Source organism: Callospermophilus lateralis, chromosome 13 (genome assembly GCF_048772815.1).
Source record: "Callospermophilus lateralis isolate mCalLat2 chromosome 13, mCalLat2.hap1, whole genome shotgun sequence".
NCBI classification, from domain to species: Eukaryota; Metazoa; Chordata; class Mammalia; order Rodentia; family Sciuridae; genus Callospermophilus; species Callospermophilus lateralis.
The window spans coordinates 29,705,176-29,730,936 of NC_135317.1; the positions used below are offsets into that span (position 1 = coordinate 29,705,176).

Consider the following 25,761-nt stretch of genomic DNA (forward strand, 5'->3'; position numbering starts at 1 on the left):
TGTAAGAACTTTCTTCCAAATGTGATATGCTTATGTGCCTCATGCATGTACAGTTACTCTAATTACAGGTTTGGAGATGAAAGGGATTGGTATGATGGTCAGGGTCAGTTTCTTGGGCTTATAACTAGTGCAGCCATACCGAGCCTCCTGTTCAGAAGGGTCTCACAATTGTTTCCATGCTCCATTGTCACTACCTCAAAGTTCTTTTTAACAATAGGCCCTGAGTTGTCATTTTGCATTGGGGTTCTACATATTTTGAGTTAGTTCTGAGGGTGGGCCACCAAAAGAACTGGGCTCTTTATGCACATACTATCTCAGGCAAGTCGATTACATGGTCTTTAAGCAAGGTTGGTTCAATTTGATGAGAGAGGAGAGGAATTGCTACTTCTGCTAGCAGGGGAAGCCCAGTAGGGTTTAGGAGTTCATAGTCATCAGACTTCATTAAGATTTTTGGAATCCTCCTTATTCCTAATTAGTTCAGAGATTTTGTATGAGTTCTGGTAAAGCTCTGACTTCAATCTCAATTACTCCACATCTGATTTTTGGCTATGTTGACATTTTGATTAATTACATGGAACTTTCTGGGGATTTTGTAATGGCTTAGATCAAGAATGTAAAAATATAAGCCTATTTGTTCTGTTTAATTCTGTGGTACACTTAGAAGAAATCATTCAACCTCATGATCCTTGTATTTTCTCATCCTAATAATGGTTTATCAGAGCAGCAGTACAATCTACCAAAGCCCTGCCTTTAACAGATGTTTCATCTCAGGAAACCCAGGGGGCAATTTATATAAATGTTTCGCCATTGTGTGCCATGAACTTTTAGCGTTCCATGTTTCTAAGCCTATCAAGTTACAAAACCCATTCTAGATACTAATTATTATTTGCAATCATTTCTGATACTAATTAATGAATCACTAATGACACCACCTGAAATAACAATGATTTTAGGACAGAGATTTTTGGCTCATAGATCCTACAGCCTGGAGGTAAGCATTTCAAGGATGGTCAGGTAGCTCCACATTGTTATCGAGGACCTAGCTCCTTTATCTTTCTTCTTTATCATATGCAGTATATAGTTCCTGCCCACAAGTTGCTTCATGTCACAATGTGCCTGTTAGTGCTGTAGCTATCACAAGTTCCAGGAAAGAGGGGAAAGAAGGGAAGGACAGCTACATAAGCACATTTTAGAGGGTTTGCCTGGAAGCTCTGTCTACCCAGTGAGTCTCCTTACATCTATTGATCAACCAGTGAAAGGCTCAGAAATGTAGGCTGGGAAACTTGCCTATAATAGGGCATATTTTCACCCATGATAATGTAGGGTTTTTTTAATTTTTTTTAGTTGTAGATAGAAACAATGCCCTTATTTAATTTATTTATTTATTTATTGTTTGTTTGTTTGTTTGTTTGTTTATATATGGTGCAGAGGACCAAACCCAGTGCCTCACACATGCTAAGGCAAGCGCTCTGCCACTGTGCCACAACCCCAGCCCCATAGGGGTTTTGTTAGTAAAAACGAACAGAGAGTAGATACTAGGAGGCAATTTTTTTCCAAAATGCTAAGGCATTCTAGATCTGCTTTGATAGATTATACCAAATATGATTGCCATTAGCCTTATGTGATTGCATAAATTTAAGCTGCTGAAAATTAAACTAAGTAAAAATTCAAAGTTTGATTGGGGACCACTGGTCTCAACTTCTAATATTATACACATAAACATTTTATTATTGGTGTTTTTGTTGTTATTATAATGGAAAATTTAAGAATTGGATGGGAGAGGTGAGTAGAAATGTAAAAGAGGAAATAAGAGGGCTTCAGTAACAAGTGGTGAATCATGTCAAATGCTTCAGATTCATTTAGTTTGATAAGATCAGGGAGAAAATGGCTTTGGCAATCTGAGCCCTTGAGAGCAGCAGCAGAACTAACAGTGGGTTCCACCAGGCTCAGGAGCACACTGGGAAGTGAGAAGACGGACTTCAGTAACTGTAGGTTACGCCTTTAAATGTCCTTCATAGATTAAAGGTCAGAGCCAAGGTGATGTCCTCAGGGAGTCAGGGCATGGGTGACTGCTCTTGTGGCCCGTGTGTTTCTGGACTTTCTCTTGGGATAAGTATCTCTAAAAATGGCCGGAGGATAAGAAAAGGAGTCCCTAAAAAGAAAAATATTATAATAAAATAAGGGAATACTGGAGCCAGTTGTTCTTCATTCATTTTCTGTTTCTTGGGTATGACAACATACCCAAGATTAAGTAATTTATAAAGAATAGAAGTTTTTGTGGCTCACAGTTCCAGATGCTAGGAAGCCCCAGAGCATGGTGCATCTGCTCAGCATCTGGCTAAGGCCTCGTGGTGCATCACAACAGGGCAGGAGGTAAGCCTTCTAGCCTACATCTTCTGCTTCTTATAAAGCCACTAATGCCATCACAGGGTCCCCACTATCATGACCATCCAAACCCTTATTACCTCCCAAAGGCTCCAACTCCAAATACCATCAACATTGGAATTTGAGAAATATTTCTAGCACATTAAATTTTATGGGACACATTCAAACCAAAGCCCCAAGTTTTGAGGAGAACAATACAAACTCATGACAAATACAGGTCCTTCTTTCGACCTGGATGTATGTGGTCAATGGGACATGCCTTCTTTGACATGGTGGGGAGGAGAGGAGAAGAAATCAAAACAGACAAGTGTGATCAGGACTGGGAGTCAAGGGAACATATTTCTAATGGGCTGTGTTGTCTTGGAAAATTTGGAAGGGCAACTCACTACTGTGTGTGAAAGAAAAAGAGGTGGCTCAGGCATAAAGAAAATGGAAAAAAAAAAATAGAAAAGAAACCAAGGCTCAGGTAAAGATTGACAAGAAAATTATATGGAATCCTACCAGATACTCTTATTCTGACACACACTGTGTCTTTCTGGTGTATGTTAATGATAACAATTATCATAGTAACGTCTGTTGAAGGCTTCAGAGTGTCAGGCACTGTGCTACAGGTTTCACATCATCATCTCTCTCGATCCTCCTCTCAGCCTTTGGGCTGGGAGTGATGATTACCCCACTTTACAGATGAGCAGGTACAGAGAGAAATGAAGGTGAAGCAGAGTCCTAGCCTAGCCACCTGTATACCTGTGAACCTTGGGCAGTTTATTTAATTTCTCCAAGCCTCAAGATTTCTCTTGGTGAATAGGGTTGGAATCCTTGTTTTTTAAATTGGTTCATTAAAATTATCCATAGTAGTGAGATTTCTTGTTACATATTCATGTGTGTGTATATATATATATATATATATATATATATATATATATATATATATATATAACATAATTTGGTCAATTTCATTTCGTTCCAGTGTGGGATCTCTATTTTATTAAGATAATTGGTATGAAAGAACCCAATGCATGGTGGGTACCTGATTTTTAAAAAATTTAATAGAATATGAATTGCTATTGAGTTGACTTTGATGCAAAGTCCTTGTGATTTTCTTTTTCTTTCTTTCTTTCTTTTTTATCTTTTGGTACTGGGAATTGAACTTGCGGCCTCACACATGCTAGGCAAGTGGTCTCTCACTGAGTTATACACCCAGACCTTTATTTTTAATTTCTAGTTTTTGAGACAGGGTCTTGATAAGTTGCCTAGGCTGTCCTTGAACTTGCAATTCTCCTGCCTCAGCCTCCTGAGTACCTGGGGTTATATGCTTGTGTCACCGTGCTCATGTTCTCTCTTCCCAGTGCAAGACAGACTGCCACCACAAAAGTGAGGCTCCTTGTAATTTCTGCTACCAGGCAGGTATCAGAAACGGGCAATGTTTTTGTTTAAAAAAGAAACCTTTTTTAAATGTAGGCCTCCTTATTAGCAGCTGCACACTCATCCCTCCAAAGACACTCATGTTCCCACACACAGTAGAGGCCCAAGAAAGCTCATCTCATGCTAGCTGTGGTCCACAGACTGTCAGCGTGTGACTCCTGGGTTGAAAGATTTGAGATTTTACCTGCCTCTTACAGTGTGATCTTGGAGAAGTCACTTGGCCTCCAGGTGCCTAAAAAAGGAAACTAAACAATGGACTGCATCTCAGAGAAGATGCTAAGACAGGCTAGCTAAAGTGTGTCAAGTTCTGAGTATTCTTGCAGTCGGCATTTCATAAAGCATAAAAGCATAAAAGAATTCCTACTAGTATAATTCACAGCTGGCAAGAACTGGTGAGATGACCGGGGAGAAGGTAACAGGGACCTGGGGAGTCTCCTTTGGCAAGGGACAGCAGTATGTTTCTGAAGACACTGATTAATGACACTGTTTGTCCCCGTGAGGAGCAAGCATGATACACTGCTTTTCTGCAGGTGGATTGACAGATGGGAACCCAGGGAGAGACAGGGTTAGGCTGTGTCCAGATGGGGACAGTACAGCAGGCTTGAACTCAGTCTCCAGAGTGCCCCAGGTGTTATTCGCAGGCACTTTCCCCAGAGGATAGAAATCACTTTTCCAGGCCAAAGCTGGAAATCCTGAAATTTCCCCGGCCCCAAAGAAACACTCATTGCCTCATTATTGTGGTTTAAATCACTGCTCAATATTTATTGGAAAAGCAGAACATAAGGCATCTGTAGGGATCCAGCTCCACAGTTCTCTAAGCCCTGGCTGTAAGTCACCTCTAGGCTTACCATTCCCTTGAGTAGGAGCAAAACTGCTTTAATGAAATGTCCCCAGGTTGAATAAACTAGAAAATGCATCCTGTGTTGTAGCATAATAAGAAGAATACAACTAACAAATTGGTGGCAGAAGCTTGGCAGTTGAGTGCCCCTGGGCAAAAGCTCCCATCCTATCTCCCCCTAGGGCAGCATCCTGACACCAAGACTTAAGTGACACAAGGTACACATTCCTAGACTGGCTGCTATAGCAAGAAGCACTTGACTTTCCTAACAGTAGAAAAGCGGAACTCTAAGAGTGATTGCCATCTCTAATGGAGAGGGGTGGCATCAGGAGCCCCAGAGTGCCCAGGGTGGTCTCTGGATGGCAGACCCTGATATGGGACCACAGCTTCTTTTGGTAAAACAGCCGGGAAGGGCACTTGGTTTGCAAGGCCACAACTGGAAGATAAACAAGAGCTGATCATTCAGCTGACTTAATAACACAGCTGGGGTTTGATCAAATGTGCTTAAGTGATTAGGGAATGCTCTTTTTTTCTTCTTGTATTGCTTTAAAAGTTTTCTTTCCAAAGAAGTGCTTTGATTGTTTAAGGAACTAGTATAAAAATAAGTGCACTAATGTGCAACTATTTTTACCAGGGCATAGACATGCCTCTCCCTTGTTGTTGTTGTTGTTGGGGGGGGGGTAAATTTTCAGAAAGAAGCAGAAGTTGGAATGCCTGCAGAAAGCCCTTTGAGAGCCTGTTTGGGAATGAGGTAAGGTTGCCTGATCTCAGTAGGTGAAGAGGTGTCTTTGCAGAACAGTTCACAGTGTATTGGGGCAGCTCACTTGAAACTCGGAGACATTAGAAGCAATTACTGAGCAAACAAGTGGTTGGAAATTCAGTGGCCAAGTCAAATTCCAATTTGGGAGTGCAGGCTGATGGAACATGGTGGGCCCATAAAGGCAATTGCCCTCTGGAGTCAAGTAATCTGTTGGTATTATCGTCAATCCCGCGGAGCTGGTGTTGGGTATCAGGTATAACTCATCTTGTTTAATCCCCTGCTACCCCACTCTGGACTCAATTCCCTGACCTGTGATGAGCTCATTAACTAATAAGCTGCCTCAGCTGCCAGTAGAATGCTGCCCGGAGCAGGGATGCCCTGCACATTTGCAATTAGGCATCCTACTTCCAGAGATGGGGACAAGGGGGCACCAGAAGCTTCCAGGACTTGCTTTAGATCCCTCCTTGGGACTCATGCTTGTCCTGGACCTAGAAGCTGACTCTCTTCTGAAATAAAAACTGAACCCCCTTGATGCCTTCTACACTGAGATTTTAAAATGTTTTCTCCCTACCCCGGGCACTTTCCAGACTGCCCCCACCCAAGAAGCTGAGGTCAGATTCTGGGGAAGCACACAGCCCCCGGGGATCCTGCTGCCTCTGGACTTCAGACACTATATTTGGGGTCACGCCAGCACGTGGGATCTCATGCTAGGGCCAGCACCCCAGGGGAAAGCAAGAGTGGACGCTTTATCCAGTCAGACTCTACCGAATGCATAACAGAACATCTCCTACAAGGTTTGAAATAGGTGCACGTAGAAAAGCCGCGTCATCCCTAATTCCCACCGAGAAAGGCAGGGCCCCCACAGCGCTCTGCGCCCCGCTATCCCCGCAGGTAGGGGGCGCGCGCGGGCTCCCGCCCCAGGGCGTTGATGTGCGGCAGCGTGCCCGCCACTGCCGCCAGCTTCTCGCTGAGTTTCTGGTTCACCAGCTCCAGGTGGCGGCCGTTCTTCCTCGCCTGCCGCAAAGACCTCTTGACCTTCTTCACCCGCTCGCGGAGCTGCCTGTTCCGCTTCTCCAGCGTGGCCACCTTCTGCTGCAGCTTCTTGACATGGTCTTCCTCCTCAAACAGCGCCTTCTGCACCGAGGAGCACATGAGCTGGGGACAGAAAGACCGTGGAGGGAGAGGCAGGTGAGTCTCGAGCTTTCCAGGGTGCTGCTAAGAGCCCAGCAAACAGCACAGCCCCCATCACCCCACCCTATCATGAGAACAAACCGGGTGATGGCTTTGACGGTGATCTTGCCCTCCCCGGGGTGAGTCCTGTCCTGACCTAAAATACAAAACCTGGCCTTTGCTTTCTGTATTTGGCTTCCTTGAAGAATTTGGGCATAAAGAGAGATTCTAAATAGTATCGGAGCAAAAAGGAAAGTTCTCCTGGGACTCCAAAGACCAAAGCCCTAAACAGGAAAGCTCAGAAAGAATTTGGATAGTTCACAGAAAAGAAAATATAACTGTCATTTAAGCAGCTGAAAAAGACACATTTGCAAACTGTCACATGTACAAACATTACAGTGTTATTTAAAAGTAATCTAACATGCCCACTCAGAGAGGTCTAGCTCAAATTATAGTAAACCTTTATGTAATGGAAAAGTTTGACTCTTTCAAAGAATAAGGCAGCTCCTTCTGCATGCTTGGTGGCAGTGTGTTAAGTTTGGGTGTTTATATATAAAGCCTGGTGCAGAACAATGTAGATGATGTGATACCAAGAGTATAAGTCTGATTTCCATATGTATCTATGCTTAAATATGCACTGTCCTTGAGAGAATATATAAGAAACTGTATCCAGGGAGGAGTAGGGGCAGGAAGGAGATTTATTTTCACTGTGTACTCTTGTACTTTTTAAATTTTATGCTATATACTAATGTTACACACACAGAGGTTTTCTCACCTCTAGCTTCTTCTCCACCTGTTCTACATCATCAAGAGCTATAATCTCAAAGCCTTAAGCCTTGCCTTTGATCAGAATTAGGGAGTCCTCCTTATCTGCAGGTTCTGTATCTGTGGGTTCCTCATCTCTGCTGCAATCAACCACAGTTCAAGAATATGCTGCAGGAAAAAAATTCAGAAAGTTTCGAAAAGCAACACTTGAATTTGCTGCATGCTGAGTGCTACCTTAAACCCACACAGGTGATATGTAGGCATACCCAGCTGTACCTCTCTCTCCAATACTCTGAGTGTTTGCCTTGTGTCTTGTTTGTGTACCGTGGAGTTGGGCCTATGATGGTTTGCACCTGTGCCGCACATGTGTTGACTTTTATCATTATTCCCAGAGCAATATAGTAGAACAACTATTTAAATGGCATTCACATTGTATTAGGTATTATGAGTAATCTAGAGATGGTGAAAGTATGCAAGAGACTGCCTTTTTATGCAAGGGACTTGCACATTTGCAGATTTGGGTATCCAAGGTAGAGGGTCCTGGAATGGATCCTCTGTGGATATTGAGGGAGCACTGTATTCTTCAGGCCCCACCGCCTACCCTGCAATATGGTATGAGGTTAAAAGTGTAAACTGGACTGGGCACGGTGGTGCACACCTGTAATCCTAGCAGCTCGGTAGGCTGAGACCAAAGGTTTGTGAGTTCAAAGCCAGCTTCAGCAAAAGCGAAGCACTAAGCAACTCGGTAAGACCCTGTCTCTAAATAAAATAAAAAATAGGGCTGGGGATGTGGCTCAGTGGGCAAGTCCCCCTGAGTTCAGTCCCCGGTTAAACCCCAACCCCCAAGGTGTGGACTGGGTCAGGCTGCTGTGGTTTCAGGCCTGCCTCTACTGCTTCTGAGTGGTGTGGCCTCGGGCAGACAGCTTTTTGGGAGGGGGCCAGGGGGCTGCGAATTGAATAAGCTACATTCCCACCCCCTTTTATAAAATTTTGAAACAGCTCCCTAAGTGCTAAGGCTGCCCTCAAACTTGTGATCCTCCTGTCCCAGCCTGCAGAGTCACTGGGATTATAGGCATGTGTCGCTGCAAAGAACAGGACAAACTTCTTAAGCCCAGGGTAGTACACTCTGTGCTGCATCAGCCACATGGCCTTTGGGACAGAAAGATTTGTTCCCCCAGTTTCTTATACTCATCTCTCAGCTGAGTCTCTTTCCAGAACCTGCCCCTGACTCAAGAGATTCGCCCAAGATCACACCCCCTTCCTGTAACCAATGACCAGCTAACCCAAGGGTAGGAAAACCAGAGCTGCTCATTCAAACTTGGAACATCTGAAGGGCTGTCTCAGCCTCAGAGCATCCCATGGGATAAGCTGGCCCTTACTGAATTTGACATTGCAGGCTGGCCTCTCCTTCTGCCCAGTCCTGCTTCCTCTCCTGCCATCCCTCCCCAGGTGTGTCCTTTAATCCCAGGGACATTCTCTGAAAGCTTCCTGCACACTCAATCTCCTTCTTCACCCTCAGTCTCCTCAGGGAACTTCACTGGCAACCCTTGTGTCCTTGTGTGTACCATGGGATAATCATGGTTTTGGAGGACTGAATGAGTTTGATCTGAAAAGTATTCCAAACCATCCTCTGTTGGTCACTGTTACAGAATAAAGTCTCTTAAAAGTCCTAACTTTTATGATTGTACGTGGCCTACAGCTCTAGTCTTATTGTTCCTCTTTCTGTTTCACACACTGTATTCACAAAAGCAAAAAGGCTCCTGGTTGTTCCCTCCTGCATATTTTGGGGGCCTCTGCCACAGTCTTTCTTTTGCCTGGAGTGCTAGTTCCCCCACCCCAGCCCTGTCTGGCAATCTTAGAAGCAGTCTGTAGGCCCACTTTGCTATGCCTCCTACCGTGTCCCCCACTGTATGTAGCGCATCCTCCTGTGGGGTCTGTGTAGCACCCTACATTTATTTATGCTGGGGGCAGAGGTCTCCACACCCTTGATGGATTACAAACTCCTTACAACCCAGTTCATGTCGGTCTTTGTAGTTTTGTTTCCCTGGCTGTTAGAGGTGTATGATAAAAATCTGAGCCAAGTGACATTTTCTTAAAATACCTGCCATTTAATCAAGAGCTTTGGGTTCCTGTTACCATTATAGGGGAGACCACATGTGCAACACTGCCCTCCTCTGGCCAAAATGAGACCCCTTTAAAAGAGAAGCAGGGTACAGGAAACTCTTGGGACAAATCATTATTTCTATTGTGTATGCAGAGGTATCTCTATACCTTAGGATTCAATATCCCCAAGTGACTAGGATAAGCACTTTGTATCCACTCTCATTGTATTGGTCTTTCTATAAGTTATGGCAGATTCTTTTAAAATTTTTTTTTATTTGTAGTTGGACACAATACCTTTATTTTACTTATTTATTTTTATGTGGTGCTGAGGATCGAACCCAGGGCCTTGCCTATGCTGGGCAAGTGCTCTACTGCTGAGCGATAGCCCCAGCCCCATGGCAGATTCTTAAATCAAGAACAGGGTAAAGGAGGATAAGCAAAATCTACTAAAACAAGAGGTTTTTACTTGACTCCTTGGATAGAATCCAATAGTGTTTCTGGAATATAACATCTAAGAGAAATTGAAGGCATGTTTTATGACATTCTTTAAAAGCTACATCTTAAACACAAACAGTGGAATGGTGAGGCTGGAGAGAGTACTTGTGAACAGAGCTCTTGCTAAGATACTGATACTCTTTGTAGGCATCCCCTTGGCCCCAGGGCCAGCCATTCCCTACTCTAGAGAAAGTAGTACAGCAGGAGAAACCTCACCTCCAGCAGCACTAACCAGCCAAGAGCAACCTGATGATCACTATGATCACCTGAACAACTCAAGAGGGAAGAGAGGAATGCCTTGACATGTGTGGATGTGCGCACATGGGTGGGGGGTATCACTGAGATGGAAATCAGTAATTGTGAGCTAAGTGTGGGAAGAATGGATGGGATGACTGAGTTCCTTAGTGAATGTCATCCTGTGATCCGTGCAACCTCTCTTTAGCATGAGTAGGAGCAAAAAGCCATCAGAGTAACTCATAATTGTCCAATATTACCAATGGTGCCAACCATGACCCAGGCTTCCTTATGAAGCTGAAGGTCTCTATCTCAGTAGCAAAGAGGACTCTGTCTCCCGGAAGTAGGCCAATAGGAACTTAGGCAATGCCTAAAATAATGGAGCCACAGCCAAAGGTATGTAAAGGAGGCCTCCTGAATCCTGGCCATCACCCCAAAAGAGAATTCCATCTTTCTGATTAAAAATGCAAGAACTTCTAGAGGAAAGCTATGCTTTCAAATATGTGTGTTTCTTTAAGAAAATTCCCTTTCTCTGGAATGCTTTCCAAATGAAATCAATCTCTTAAAAACTGCTGTGTTTAAAAAAAAAATGCTATATGCTCATTTATCTTTGTGGTATTTTTTTGGTAAATTAAGATGAGGAGAGGAAAGGCCAGACTAGGCTGAGACAGGTTCTACTGCATTTTCTTTGAAGAAGGCTGAAGGAAAACAGTCCTATAGGGCAGCCCCCAAGCCACAGATTCCTGCCACACAGGCCCTTCCTCCACCCCATCCCACCACTTCTGATGGCTGAAGTGAAGAAATCATTTGGCTGCCAGATGCTGAAGCACCTCCAATGTTCTCCTGGTTCTCCTCAGGCACAGTGTGTCTCTGGAAGTTTCCACGTGGTGACAGGACACCTGCTGCAGGGCAGATGGAAAGACTGCCATAGGGGAGCCGCCTCTTTTACTTTCAACAAGACAAAAGTTAGGCTGGAATATCTATTCCTCATCTTTTAAAAATAACACATTTTAAAGCTATAAAAGCAACATGCTGATAAATAGAAAAACTTTTTTAAAGATCAAAAAAAAAAAAAAAAAGAATAAACCATCTGTAGTTCTATTGCAGAAAGATAGCCTCTGTTGACATTTGAATGTTTTCCTAGTTTGCTTCTATGGGCATAGCTAAGGATTTTAAACAAAATTGGAATGATGCCACTACTAAATGTTCCAAGTTTTTTCCCCTTGATGCTTTGTCACGACTATTTTCCAAACACTGATTTGCACACTTCTTACACTGAAGCACTCAAAGGAGGGAGCATACAGTAGTTCCTCCTTACCACCATGACCTGCAGGTTCATGAATCATTAGTTGTCATTTCTCCTCTATCCTCATGCCCACAGGCTGAGGGACAGGCTATGGGAAGCATCCCTGGGGCTGAGTAATCTTAATGTGGCTTTTTGGTCACCTGTCTTCAAAGACAGGACAGATTATCATGAGTTCCTCACTTGGCGCTTCTCCTGAAAGTTTTCTATTTGATTTGTGGTTTCCCCAGGAAGTTCAGATGCTGTAAGAAAGCCTCACAATCAAGATCTTGAAAGGTTAAGGATATGTCTTCACATTATCTAGAATCACCCGAATCATTTCTAAACCATTATGACTCCTATATATTCGTTACAGCAAGAAGCATTTTTCTGTTCCTGGAAACTGTATAGTGCAGAAGGTTTTCCTGAATTATTCTGCAATATACCTGTAAACTTTGCATCTAGGTTTACAAAAAAGTATATTTAGAAATTGCTTCATGGCAGCAGGAAAATACTGAGAAGATTCTTGTCTTCACAGCTGCTTTTAATTTAAATAACCACCTACAAAGACAAGACAAAGTGTGCTTTCTGAAATGTAAAAAAATAAGGGAAGGGCAGTCCAAAAGCAACAACAAAGACAGATAGCTTGCCTTTTTAACACTTCATTCCTGCTCTTGGGATTCAAAAAGGAAAAAAAGAAATTCTAGAGTGGTGATTAGCAAACTATAGCCTGTGGCCAAATCTGGCCCATCACCTCTTTTTATGAATAAAGTTTTATTAGAACACAACAACACTTGGATGTTTCCATATCATCAGTAGCAATTTTAGTGCACAAGGGTGGGGTTGGGTACATGGGACAGAAACTGTTGGTTCATAGCCTAAGACACTTACCATTTGGCCCTTTGTAGGGAGGGAGAAAATAGCTGAACCCTGACTCAGGGGGAGGTAATGCAGCAGCTGACAGCTGGATGGGTTTGGAGGGAAGATGGTCTACAGCCAAAGAATGAAGGGAAAGCAAAGGGACAGAAAAACACCCGGTACCAGAGCCTCCCAAGAATCCCCCATCCACACCTCCCTCTTTCTGCATTGTGTTGACCCACTGATGTGATATTAGCTCCTTGGGAGGCCAGGCTAGAGCTCAGGGTTTTGCCAATCCTTGTCAAGGATCCTTTGGACTCCATCTCAATGGACTGCTGTCAATCTCAAACATCCAAATGGAAATTAACGAAACAGCTCTTTCCCACGTGACGAGTCAACTGTTTCTAAAATGCTTCCCCCAACAACAATGGAAAGGTAAGCTTTCTAGAAGTTACAGTGGTAGAAAGTCTAGAGGCTGTAGATAGCAGAGGCCAAGATTCCTTCACTGTGATTCAGGGGCCCTGTGGGGCCTCAACCCAGGTCCTCCACTGCCCTCTTGGGCCCTTTGGTAAACAGGCTGGGAATGCAACTTGCTTCAGCATCCTTTAAAACCCTTGAGCATCAGAGCAGTGTGAGGAGGTGGTTGGGGGAGTCACACCCACACAGAGTGGTTTCCTAAGGCATTCAACAGGACCAGGCTGGATGACACCCAGAGCTGCTGACACACCCAATCCCGGAAGTGACAGCAGGGCAGTTCTTCTGAGGACTGTCTGGAGGAACAACCTGGGATTCCAATGACTATTTGACTTGGCAGCGGTTCTTTGCTCCACCCAAAGTCAAAAGAGCAATCTCCTGAGTGCCAGGAGCCCAACAGAAGAGAAAGCATGTGCCCCAGACAGGCTCGTCAGCCAGAGGTGAGGCAAGTGCAGCAAGGGTCGAACAGGAGGTCTGGGGCCAGAGCTGAAGCGAGAGGTTTCTCCACTTGGCTGAGGCTGGCCCCAGCTGTCTCTCCCATGTCTCCCACCCTGCTACCCAGGGAAGAAACAGCTGAGCCTCACCAGTAGGAATGGGTTTGAGTTGGGCAAAACTGGTCCTGAATCCTAGCACATACTAAATGCCTGTTCTGTGGAGAATGGAGCCCACTGTTCCCCATCCCCTGATAGGGGGTCTTGCTTGAGTCTATGAACCTACCTTAGCTTGCTGTCCTCATATAAAATGGGCATAATAATGCCTCTTTCTAGAAAAGCTTTAAAGATTAAATCATGTCATGTACATAAATCATTTCACGTAGCACCCAGTGTAAGAATGCATGGATTTTTTAAAATTTTATTATTATTTTTTACCATGCATCCCAAGCCTGACGTTACTTACTGAATTTCTCTTCCCTGACCACACTGGGTTCTCTCAAATCTCTAGACCTTTGCATGTCTGGTTCCTTGTACTTAGAAAATCTCGGCTGACATACCCCTCACCTCATTATCCAATGCATGACATTCTGTGTGTTCTCCAAGTCTAGTCTCGGGGAGTCCTCTACTCTGGGTGGCCTTCCTGATTCCTATAAGCAGAACTCTGTAATCTTGCCTTGATTCCATTGTCAAGTGCATAAACTTCATTGTCATTGTCTGATTAGCCTGTCTCCCAGACCTTGAGCCCCTTAAGCTCAGGGACAGAACAAAGCTATGTCTTCAGACAAATCCACTACAATGAGGTCTATAGAACACTCATGGGGTACTTTCCTGGGGACCAAAGTTGTTTTTGTTTTTTGGTCAGCTAGAGTTGAAGGAATACTGCGGGCTATGTCTTTCCCTTTGCTATCATATACACTGACAGTCTTGGGCACTGGTTAAACAGACTTCTCTGTTTTACCACGAATCTCATCAGACCATGGGAAAGCTCCCCAACACACAGCAAGAATGGACTGCAAGAGTGAGCAGCCAGCCCTCTCAGCTCTGCACAGCCTTCTGCCTTTTCCCAGGGAGTTGTGCAGATGTCTTCTATGAGGTAAAGAAGATTGGGAAACACTAGGTTATGGGGCGGGGGGTAGATTCCGACCCTCAGTACTTCTCTAGACCTACAGAGGGAAAGAATGCTGAAACCACAGCTTCTCGGATATGGAGCTAGCCAGCTCTTCCATGGCATCTCGGGCTGCAGGGGGGAAGGGCAAAGGGATTGATGGTAGAGCCTCTTCCCTACACCCAGCCGTTGATCCTGCTCCTGTTGGATCAGAGAGGTCACAATTGTTTCCGCTCAGGCCCTTGGTGTGCAGACCCTGGCTGAGTGAAGTGCGCCGAGCCACCAGCCAGCTCTTTCACTCCACGTGTTGGGTTATTGCTGTTGCCCACAGGGAGGGTCATCAGCCAAATCAGTGCCTGACCTTTGTCCCCGGGTCCCTGAACTCCGTCCAGGAAGAGCCCAAGGCAGCCCCTCCTGAAGGCATGGCATAGCAACAGGGCTACTGAGAGTGCCAGGCTGGACCATGGACCAGGCATCCAGGGCACCCTGTGCGAGGAAAGGGGATCAGCTCCACCCCTGCTCCCACCCCACTGGTGTGGTCAGCCTGACCCACCTTTGAACAGAGACTTTTTGCTGACTTGGATACTGGGTGATTAGGGTTCAGTTCCAGTTCTTTTGGTGAAAAAGGCAGCCCAGGGCCAGGTCCACGGTGTCCCCTGGCCATGGCTGTTGTTTGCCGAGCATTTTTGTCACTACTGGCTGCAAACTCCAAGGGCTCCCGCCACCCGCCTGCTGGGGAATGGGATGGAGATTTACGAGCTGTGAGCCACTCATGTTTACTTCTTAGAGACTGATGACTTGTCCACACAGCCACGTCCAGGGCCTGGCTCGGCTGACAGACTGTTTATTTGGGAGTTTATCAAACTTGGACATGGGTTTTTCTGCTACTGAACTAAGGTGGCCCTGGAGACTGGGCACCTTAGACTTGCGCTCCTTAGTTTGCCAAGAGCTGGGGTGTGATTTAGCAAGACCTTGCTTTACACGTGGCTTTCCGGGTTGCTGGCCATGTTCTACCTTCTTTCTTAAAGTAGAGGTACTGCTAATATGGCTGAGGAAGACCTAAATGCATTTGGTTAGCCCTGACTGTGGTTATTACATACTGCCAGGCTCAGTCAATAATTTAGGTCCCAGAATCTATTTTCAGTTAATACTTTATTCAGTAAAAATATTATTGGAAAATCTGTAAACAACAGCTGACAAACAGATACTGAAGCACAGTGATATGAGTTTCTGCCAATTCAAGGGTTGTCTTTCCTGGCTTAGTATCTGGCACAACTCCCTGAAAACTTGAAAATTTTAACACGGACAACGTTTCTATGTGGAAAATATTAGATTACAGAACCCTAACAATTATGTGGTTTTGGCCAAACTATTTGTGAGATGAAAAGTTAAATATGCCTTAATTATTTTTCTGTTATGCAAAAATCCTAAGTTATTCCTCACTGCTGCTTCAACAGTTTGCTGTTCCATCTTCCTAGAATGCTCTTCCACACTCTGCATGGCAGGCTTATTCTCATCCTGGTTCCTGCATAACTTCTTAGATAGCTTCTCTCATCATCCTGCAAGTGGCTTCCCTTGATGAGTCTTGTCATCACCTTGCTTCTGTGCTCTGTAGCATTATTGGGTTTACTTATTAATGGTTAATTGTCTATTTCTTCCACTGCAAAACAGGGCCTTTTGTCTTATTTTTACTGTTATGGCTCTAGTTCTTAGTACTGCTTTTTTCGTGTGTGGGGGGAGGGGGTTGAACCAGGAATTTGAACTCAGGGGCACTCAATCACTGAGCCACATCCCCAGCCCTAATTTTATTTAGAGACAGGGTCTCCCTGAGTTGCTTGGCATCTCACTTTTGCTGAGGCTGGCTTTGAACTGCCGATCCTCCTGCTTCCGCCTCCTGAGCCACTGGGATTATAGGCGTGCACCACTGCGCCCAGCTCAGTACTACTCTTTGACACATAGTTAGTCCTCAAGAGCAGAATCATTGAATGAGATAATAAAACTATCATTTGCTAATCTTTTAAAAATTGGAAGCTACTAAGAAAAGATAGTCACCTAAATCTCACCAAAGATGACTTTTATTCCTTTTTCCTGGCAAGATTTTTAGCCTGTTAATAACATGCTACTTTTTAAATTTTTAAAATTTCAAACTTATATTTAAATTGATAAGTAAAATTGCATATATCACATGCAACATCATGTTTTCAAATTACATATATACTGTGGAAGGGCTAAATGGAGTTAACCTGCATTACCTATTTTCTGTAGTGAGAACACAAAATCTACTCTTCAAAAACTCTATTCTTGGGGCCGGGATTGTGGCTCAGTGGTAGAGTGCTCACCTAGCACGGGCGGGACCCCGGTTTGATCCTCAGCACCACATAAAAATAAAGGCATTGTGTTGTGTCCATCTACACCTAAAAAATAAATATAAAAACTCTATTCTTTTAGCAATTTCAGCTGTATATTGTGATTGTGTGTATTCACATTAATGTACAATAGATCTTAGTATTCCTACCTGAAACTTTATATCCTTTGACCAACATGCCCCCACATCCCACTCTCCCTCCCCTACCCCCTGGTGTTAGCCATTCTGACAGGTGTAGGTGATGAGTCATGATTTCCTCCTTGAGGACTTTGCTAATACTTAACCTATCGGACATTTATGTCATTTTGGAGAAATGTTGATTCAGGTCCTTGGTCGTATTTCCATCAAGCTGTTTTGCTGCTGAGTTTAAGTTCTTTATATATATATATATATATTTTATGTTAACCCATTATGGGACATGACATAGGGTTTGTGAATATTTTCTTGCATCCCATAGCCTTCCTCTTTAGCCTCCTGATTTTGTTGGTCTTGCAGAAAGGTTTTAGTTTGATGTAATCCTAATTTGCCTATTTTTGCTTTGTTGCCTGTGCTTTTAGGGTCAAATTCAAAAAATCCTTGCCCAGACCAATGTTCTAGAGCTTTCCTTTTGTGAATTTTTCCAGTGGTTTATTTTTATTTATTTTTAACAGTTTCAAGTGTTATAGTTAAGATTCTAATCCATTCTGAATTGATTTTTAAAAAATAGTGTAAGATGAGGGTCTAATTTCATTCTTTGTGGATATTCATTTTCCCAGCACCATTTATTGAAGAGACTGTCCTTTCCCTGGACTGTGTTCTTGGCATTAATGTAATAAATAAATTGAATGTTGGTGTGGATTTACTTCTGGACTGTCTTTGGTTAGCCTGGTTCAATGTGTCTGTTCTTATTCCATGCTGGGTTTAATTTATTTATTTTGGTAGTTGTAGATGTACAGCATGTCTTTATTTTATTTACTTATTTTTATGGGGTGCTGGGTTTGAACCCAGGGCCTCACATGTACTATGCAAGCACTCTGCCACTGAGCTACAACCCCAGCCCTCTTCCATGCTATTTTGATTACTACATCATCTTTGTTGTATATTTTGAAGTCAGATAATGTGATGACTTGAGCTATGTGCTCACAAAATAGCCTTGGCTATTTGGGATCTTTTGTAATTTTATACACATTTTAGGATTTTTTTTTTCTATCTTGGTGAAAAATGTCACTGGAATTTTGATAGGGATTGCATTAAATCTGTGGGTCGTTTTGGCTAGTATGAACATTATAACAATATTACATTCTTCTAGTTCATGACCACATCCATTTATGTCATCTTCAGTTTCTTTCATCAATATTTTCAATAGTTTTCACTGTAGAGATGTTTCACTTCTGTTAAATCTGTTCCTAAGAATTTTTATTCTTATAGCCATTATAAATGGGATTGCATTCTTGATTTCTTTTTCAGAAAATTTGTTAGTGTGTAGAAACACTCCTGAGTTTATCTATTGATGTTATATCCTGAAACTTCACTGAATTCATTTATTTTTTTGTGTGTTTGAGGGTTTTCTATCTATAATAAGATCATGTTGTTGCAAACAGGGACCATTTAACTTTTTCTTTTCCAATTCATAGGACTTTTCTTTCTCTTGCCTAATTACTCTAGCCAGGACTTCCAGCACACTGTTGAACTGGGAGACTTGAGGGTCTCGTCTTGATTTTTTACCTTAGAGGAAAAGCACCTCTTCACCATTGAGCATGATATTAGCTGTGGTTTGTCACGTAGTCTTTATTGTATTAGCACCATTCTTCCTAAACCTAATTTATTGAGTGTGTTTTTTTTTTTTTATCATGAAAAGATGTTGAAATTATCAAGTGCTTTTTCTATGTGGGTTGAGACCATCATAGGTTTCTGTCCTCCATTCCATTCATGTGCTATACTTCATTTATGGATTTGTCTAAGTTGAACCATGCTCACATCCAGGGATAAATCCCACTTGATCACGGCGGTTGGTTTTCTTGCTGTTGAAATGGTTTGCTAGTATTTCTGCTAAGAATTTTTGCATCTATTTTCATCAGAAATTTTGGCATGTACTTTTCTTTTTCTGTAGGGTCCTCGTCTGGCTTTTGTATCAGGGGAATACTGTAAAATGAGTTTGGAAGGATTCCCTCTTATTCAATTTTTGGAAGTGTTTTAAGAAGGACTGAGGTTTGTTTTTCAAATGTTTGGTAGAATTCAGCAGTGAAGCCATTTGGTCCTAGGCATTTCTCTGATGGGAGACTTTTTACCACTGATTCAGTCTCCTACCTTATGACTCATCTTTTCAGAGTTCCTTCCTTCACTTATTTTCTCTCTCTTTCTCCTGCTGTGCCCACCCCAACCCTGTGCCCTAGACTTTCTATGTCTTCATGATTGAGTCTTGGTAGGTGATATGTGTTTAGGAATTTGTCCCTTCCTTCTAGATGTCCAATTTGTTGGCATATAATTGTTTGTATGAGTCTTTTGTGATTCCTTTGTATTTCTGTAGTGTCTCTTCTGATTTCTTCTCCTCCTTTATTTATGATTTTAATTGAGTATTTTTTTCTTAGTCTAGCAAAAGTTTTATCAATCTTCTTTATCTTTAAAAAAAATACCCCAGATCTTAGTTTCATCGGTATTTTATATTTTTCTAGTCTCTCTTTCATGTATTTCTTCTCTGATCTTTATTTCCTTCATTTTTCTTGCTGTTAGGGTAAAGTTAGATTGCTTATTTGTGATTTTTTTTTTTGTGTGTGTGTGTGTGTTGCTGGGGATTGAACCCAGGGCTTTGTGTATATGAGGCAACACTCTACTAGCTGAGTGGGATTTTTTTTTTTTTTTTGATGTGGGAATTCATTGCTATAAATGTCCTTCTTGGAACTGATTTTGTTACATCCCATAAGTTTTGATATATTGTTTCCATATTTGTTTTATCTCAAGATATTTTTTCATTTCCTTTAAAAGTTCTTCTTTAAATTTCTGTATACTCAGGAGCATGTGATTTTTCTGAAATTACTCCCATTACTTATTTCTAGTTTCATACCATTGTGGCTGGAAAAGATACTTGATATGATTTCAGTCTTCTAAATTTGTTAAGACTTGTGGCCTAATACATCCATCCTGCAGAATATGCCATGTGAACTTGAGAAGAATGTGAATTCTGCTGCTCTTGAATAGTTCAATATATTTCCATTTGGTCCATTTGATCATTAAGTCCCAAGTTTTCAATTCTGATTATTTCAATGAAATTAATACATGTGCATTTAAACAGGTTAGAAATCATAACCTATAACTTTTATATTAATAAATTCTGATATATAATTATGAAATGTACTATATTTAAGTTTTCATAGGTGTTCCACATTTAGAACAATGGCATAAAATGGGTTAAGCCTAATGTTATCTTACTGATTTTTCTATTTGCATAGTACGTCCATTGCTCAAAGTAGGATACTGCATCTCATTGTGTTGCATACAAATCAAATTTATTAATATTTGCTTTATATTAAGTGCTCTGTTGGGGCACCTATATAGTTACAATAGTATATCTTGGTGGATTGATCCCTTTGTTACTATATAGTGACAGTTTTCAACTTAAAATCTATTTTATTTCAGTATAGCCATCCCTGCTCTGTTTTGGTTTCTATTTGTATAAAATATCTTCATCCATTCCTTCACTTTTAACTTTAAAAGTGAAATGTTCTCACAGGTAAAGTTATGTAGGCAACTTATAATTGGGTCTTTTCTTGTTTAAGATCCATTCAACCACTGGAATGGATTATGTCTTTTTTAAAAAAAAGTTTTTTTTTCTTAATTGTAGAAGGACACAATACCTTTGTTTAATTTGTTTATTTATATGTGGTGCTGAGGATGGAGCCCAGTGCTTCAAATATGCTAGGCAAATGCTCTACCACTGAGCTACAACTCCAGCCCTGGATTGTGTCTTTTAATAAGAGAATTTGATGCCTTTATATTTGAGGTAATTATTGATAGGTAAGGCATCTTATCACTTCCATTGTTTCTTCATTGTTTTCTGGTATTGTTTCCTCCTTTCTTGATAATTTCCTTTGTAGTTAGATGATTTTTCTCCAGGGTATTTTTTTATTCCTTTGGGTATCTATGATAGCTTTCTGCTTTGTGGTTACCATTATGCTTACATCAAATATCCTATAGTTACAATAGGTTATTTTACACTAATAACTGATCCCATTTTTAAAAAATCTATAGTTTTAGTCCACCCCACCCCACATTTTGTTTTTATCTTATTATGCAGTGACTCTCTTAAGAGATTATGGTAGCTATTGTTTTTTAATAGTTGTCTTTTTAACCTTCATACTAGAGATAAGTACCACCATTACATATCAGAGTATTCTGAATTTGTGTACTTATTTTTACTAGTGAGTTTTATACCTTTATGTTTTCATGTTACTAATTAATGTCCTATTCTTTCCGCATGAAGAAACTCCATTAGCATTTTTTCAAGACAGATTTGCTGATGAACCCCTCAGAATTTATTTCCCTGGGAAAGTCTCTATTTCTTCTTCATTTCTGCAGATAGCTTTGCCGGATATAGTATTTCTGGTTAGCAGGTTTTTGTTTGTTTTGTCTTTTGCTTTAGCAGTTGGAATGTATCATTCCACTTTCTCCTGGTTTATGAAGTTTCTGTTGAGAAATCTGCTCTATTATTGGAAGTCCCTTAATTTGTGATTTGTTTTTCTCTTGCTGTTCTCAGGATCCTGTTTGTCTTTGATTTTTGACAATTTGATTATAATGTCTTGGTGTAGTTTTGTTTGGATTGAATCTGATTGGAGACTTTTGACTTTCCTTTACCTGAATATTTGTATCTTTATCCAAATAGTTTTCTTATTATTTCTTTAAATAGCTTTCATATTCTTTTCTCTTTTCCTTCTTGAGCTCCTATAACTAAAATTTTGCTTTCTTCATGTGAGCCCATACACTCTGAAAGCTTTTTTTGTTCTTTTTCAATCTCCACATAACATTGGAGATTGAAATAACATCCAATATTTATTACATCTTTGTAATAACATCTTTGAGCTCAGATTCTTTCTTTTGCTTGATCAATTCAGCTTTTGATTTTCTCTTGCATTTTTCATTCCATTCATTGATTTTTCAGTTCCAGAAATATTTAGTCATTTTAATCTCTTAGTTCATTTGTTTTGGTCATTTATATTGTTTTCCTGATTCACTGACTTGTTTTCATATACTTCTTGAAGTTTGATCAGCTTCCTTAAAGCAATTATTTCAAATTCTTTGTCAGGTAGTTCATGCCATCTCTTTAGGATCAGTTACCGGTGCTTCATTTTTTTGTTGTTGTTGTTGTTGTTGTTTTTTGATGTTTATATGCTTTCCCAATTGTTCTAGATCCTTATAGGGTATGTGTTCTGAACAGCTGAGGAAGTGGGAACTTAGTACAGTTTTGAAGATTGGTTTTGTCTGGGGAAGTCCTTCACTTGGCTCTACTAGACTGGATGTTAACTGGGTCCATGGGGACTGTGTTAGAGTTCTCTAGAGGAATCAAATAAACAGGAAGTATGACGAGAAAAGGGGGAATTTTTAGGTTGTCTTATACAACCAGAAGTGGAAAGGTGAATCTCTACCCTTTCACCAAGCTCTAGCAGCACAGAGAATGTTTGTAATGTAAAACTATCTTTTCTTATTTCTCTGATACACTTATGAAGTTGTTTCTGTTTATGGAGAGTAGTTCAAATTGATATTTCTGTGAGTGAAACGAGTACTGGAGAGTCCTGTTCTGTAATTTGCTGATGTTTGTCTCTTAAAACACAGTGATTTTAGGGTGTGTGTGTGTGTGTGTGTGGTTTTTTTTCTTTTTGTGAATTTTGTTTTTAAAACTTCCATTGCCAGGGTATGCGGGGGCCCAGTGATGCAGGGGACAGAACTGGCCATGGCATTATTAGAGGTGGAGGATTGGAGCCCCTAAAGGTCCAGACTTCCAGTAGGTCGGAGCAGTTGCAACCTTCGAACACAACGTATGTTCAGAGACCATTCAGGAAGCTGTGGTCAGTGTGTGTGGCCATCTGTACTGTTGGCCCTATCTTCCTCAGGGGCTGGAAACACGGCCAGAGCAGCAAGAGTGTCCAATGTGCAAAGCTGGCATCAGCAGAGAGAAGGTTGTCCTGCTTGATGGACGAGGGAGCCAGAAGCCCCAGGATCCCAGATTGGAAACTCACCTCACCCCCAGCCAGCAACCTGCTCCAGAGAACAGGGGGGGACTCCAGCCATTTGGTGATCCAGGGGTTTTCTCTTCCCATTGGGTGTTGGTGCTTTTCCCTACGGCGCCAACTCTCTTCAATGCTCGTGAGCCTTTCCGCAGGGACGCATCTGGGACAGGGTCACCCGGCCTCCAGCTGGCGGAATTCCCTCTTCCTGTTTCTTGCCATCTTCTCCTTTTTCTGGCTGCTCTGGATTTGAGCTGTCTCCTTCCTGCCCACCTCCAGCCAGAGGAGGCTCAGAACTGGGGGGTCCCTTCCTTACTTCTGGAACGCCATTCCCTGACCCCTCCATTTCCGTTGGCTGAGGCCAACCCTGGCCACTTTCCAGGAGGGAATGGGAAGGAGCAGGGACATCTGTGCAGAGGATGAGAGACCTGCCTCTGAACTCTCACTACCTTGCTAGGAAGTAACTCGCTCCCAGCCCTGGGGCAGGAGGCCAGATTGAAAAGAGTGCCCATTTCTTCTCTCCCCTAATCTTTTGCTTCCCCTGATTTTTTTGATTTGAGGTTGAAAGGTGGAGAAGGTTCCCTCTAACTTTTCTCCATTCCTCCTCTTGTTGATTGAATTTTTCTCTCCCCATTGCCTAATATGAGTTCTGACTCCAAATACTCCCCGCACTACCTCCTTTATTACAATTTCAATAGAAAAGGTAAAATGTTTAAAAGAAAAAAAAAACTTCCATTGCATAAAATAGCCGAGGTGTTGCATTAGTTTAATGGCTACAACAATTTCATTTAAGATTATTTCTTAATTTACTTAACCATACACTTTCTACAGGACTCTCAAGCTGTTCTTAAATTTTGTACTATTTTAAGTAATGTTAAATATTTCAAAACACCACATTTTTCTGTATCAAAATTATTTCTTTAGGACTGATACTGGAAAGCAAAATTACTAGAAGTAAAGAAAATGTCTTAGTATTTTGGTTTGTCACCAATTATTTTTCTAAAAATTTCACACTGACTTAAGGTTTTATTTTTTATATTTATATCTTTGAATTGCCTCTAACTGGGTATAAGGCATGAAGCAAGCATATAAGTAAAACTCTTCCGAACAGAAAACCAATTGTTCACCCATTGTAGTAAATACTCTGCCCTTCCCATGCACTTGTATTGCCTCTGTCTTTAGGAGTTAGACTAAGGTCTGATATATCAGACTAAGGTCTAATATGGCCAAACTTTGTCCTAGTCAGTTATAGGTTAATATTACCAACACCATATGGCTTTTATTAGTTATATAACATGATAGGATTTTTTTCCCAAAAATATCTTGGCTAAAATTCTTAAAGTACAGAAGGATTCCATAAAGATCTTAAAATATACTAAGAAACCTGTATCGTTCCATACATATTTTGAATGGATTAAAAACCACATAGTATTTGATTATTACAAAGTTAAACTTTAAAAATTAATTCAAAAGTATGTGCTTCTGTGATCAGTTTCCCTGCCCATTATTTTTTCTTAAATACATTCTTGGTTCTTTCTTTTATTCCTAGTCAGGGAATAAAGCCATGAAATTTTATGTTTGGCTTTAACCTATAAAAGTTGCATTTTCCTCTCCTTTCATTATCTATGTAGAAAAATATGCACAGATGTTCTCTAGGGGGATAAACAAGGATAATCACTGCAGATTGGGAAAAAAAAAAGGAACAACTTTAATGTCTATCAAACCTATGGGATGCTATCTGCAATTAAAAAGATGAAAAGGGAAAGATCTCCAAGTGGGAAGAAGAAACCCATCAAGTTTTTGAACTAGTCATATAAATAATACCATTCATGGAAAAAAAACATAACTAAGTTTTAAAGGTGCCTGTATACGTGGGTGAAGTCCTAGTCAGAGGTCTGGAAGGGTTTTTACTGTTAATGTGTGAGTTTGTCAGTTTTATGTTACTGGGACAAAATACTTGAGAAAATAAAGGAGGAAAGATTTTGGCTCACAGTTTGGGGGGTTTCATTCCATGGGTGCTTTGTCCCATGGCTGTGGGCTTATGGTGAGTAGAGCATCATGATGGAGAGCACATAGCAGAGCTGGTCACATATGGTGGCTGAGAAGCACAGTAGGAGGTCACAAGGGTCCCAAGATACTCCTCAAGGGCATGTCTACATCCCTCCTACTAGGTCCCACTAATTTTTTTTAAGAGAGATAGAGAGAATTTTTTAATATTTATTTTTTAGTTCTCAGTGGACACAACATCTTATTTTTATGTGGTGCTGAGGATCGAACCCAGAGCCGCGAGCACGTTACCGCTTGAGCCACATCCCCAGCCCCTAGGTCCCACTTTCTAAGGGTTGCACCATTTCCCAATAGCAATATGGGCTGGTGTCTGAGCCTTCAGCATTTGGCCTTTGGGGTACATTGCAGATCCAAGCCATAATAACAATGGTTGTCTCTGGGGAGGACCCAGGACTCAGAGTAAAGGAAGCTGTGGTTTTACTTGTAACACTTACACTTACACAGACAGTGTATTCACACATGCTTAAGATATTACTCATTCCTAAGAACACAAATTTAAGTGTCGTTGTCTTTGGAGAGATTGTCAGCTCCTGGATTGCATTTCTCTTGCATTCACCTGGGAGCCTTGCAGTTCTGTCTGTATACACTCAGCACACACTGGGTGCCCCACTCAGAGCCATGGCTTTAGCTCCCAGGGACATGTGCTGTGGCTAAGTCCTCACCCTGCGTGAATCACAAAGACTTTGCAGTTCCAATTTTAGGTAAGAAAAGCTATACTCAGAAAAGGAAAGGTTTAGACAAGGGACAGGCAGCATCCAGGAGCCTGGTCATGAGTGGAACTGAGGCTTCCCAACCACAAGTCACAAATTT

General features: G+C 41.6%; 1 protein-coding gene and 1 pseudogene across 1 annotated transcript in view; one reads left to right on the plus strand and one right to left on the minus strand.

The window, feature by feature from the left end:
* Positions 1-4,553: 4,553 nt before the first annotated feature.
* Positions 4,554-25,761, minus strand: part of Ccdc3 (coiled-coil domain containing 3) — a 111,750-nt gene continuing 90,542 nt past the window's right edge. Inside the window, exon 3 of the mRNA XM_076831534.1 lies at positions 4,554-6,560. Coding sequence (XP_076687649.1) covers positions 6,285-6,560 — 276 coding nt within the window. The 3' untranslated portion in view covers positions 4,554-6,284. The remainder of the gene's footprint in view (positions 6,561-25,761) is intronic.
* Positions 22,611-23,137, plus strand: LOC143379658 (E3 ubiquitin-protein ligase RNF5 pseudogene; annotated as a pseudogene).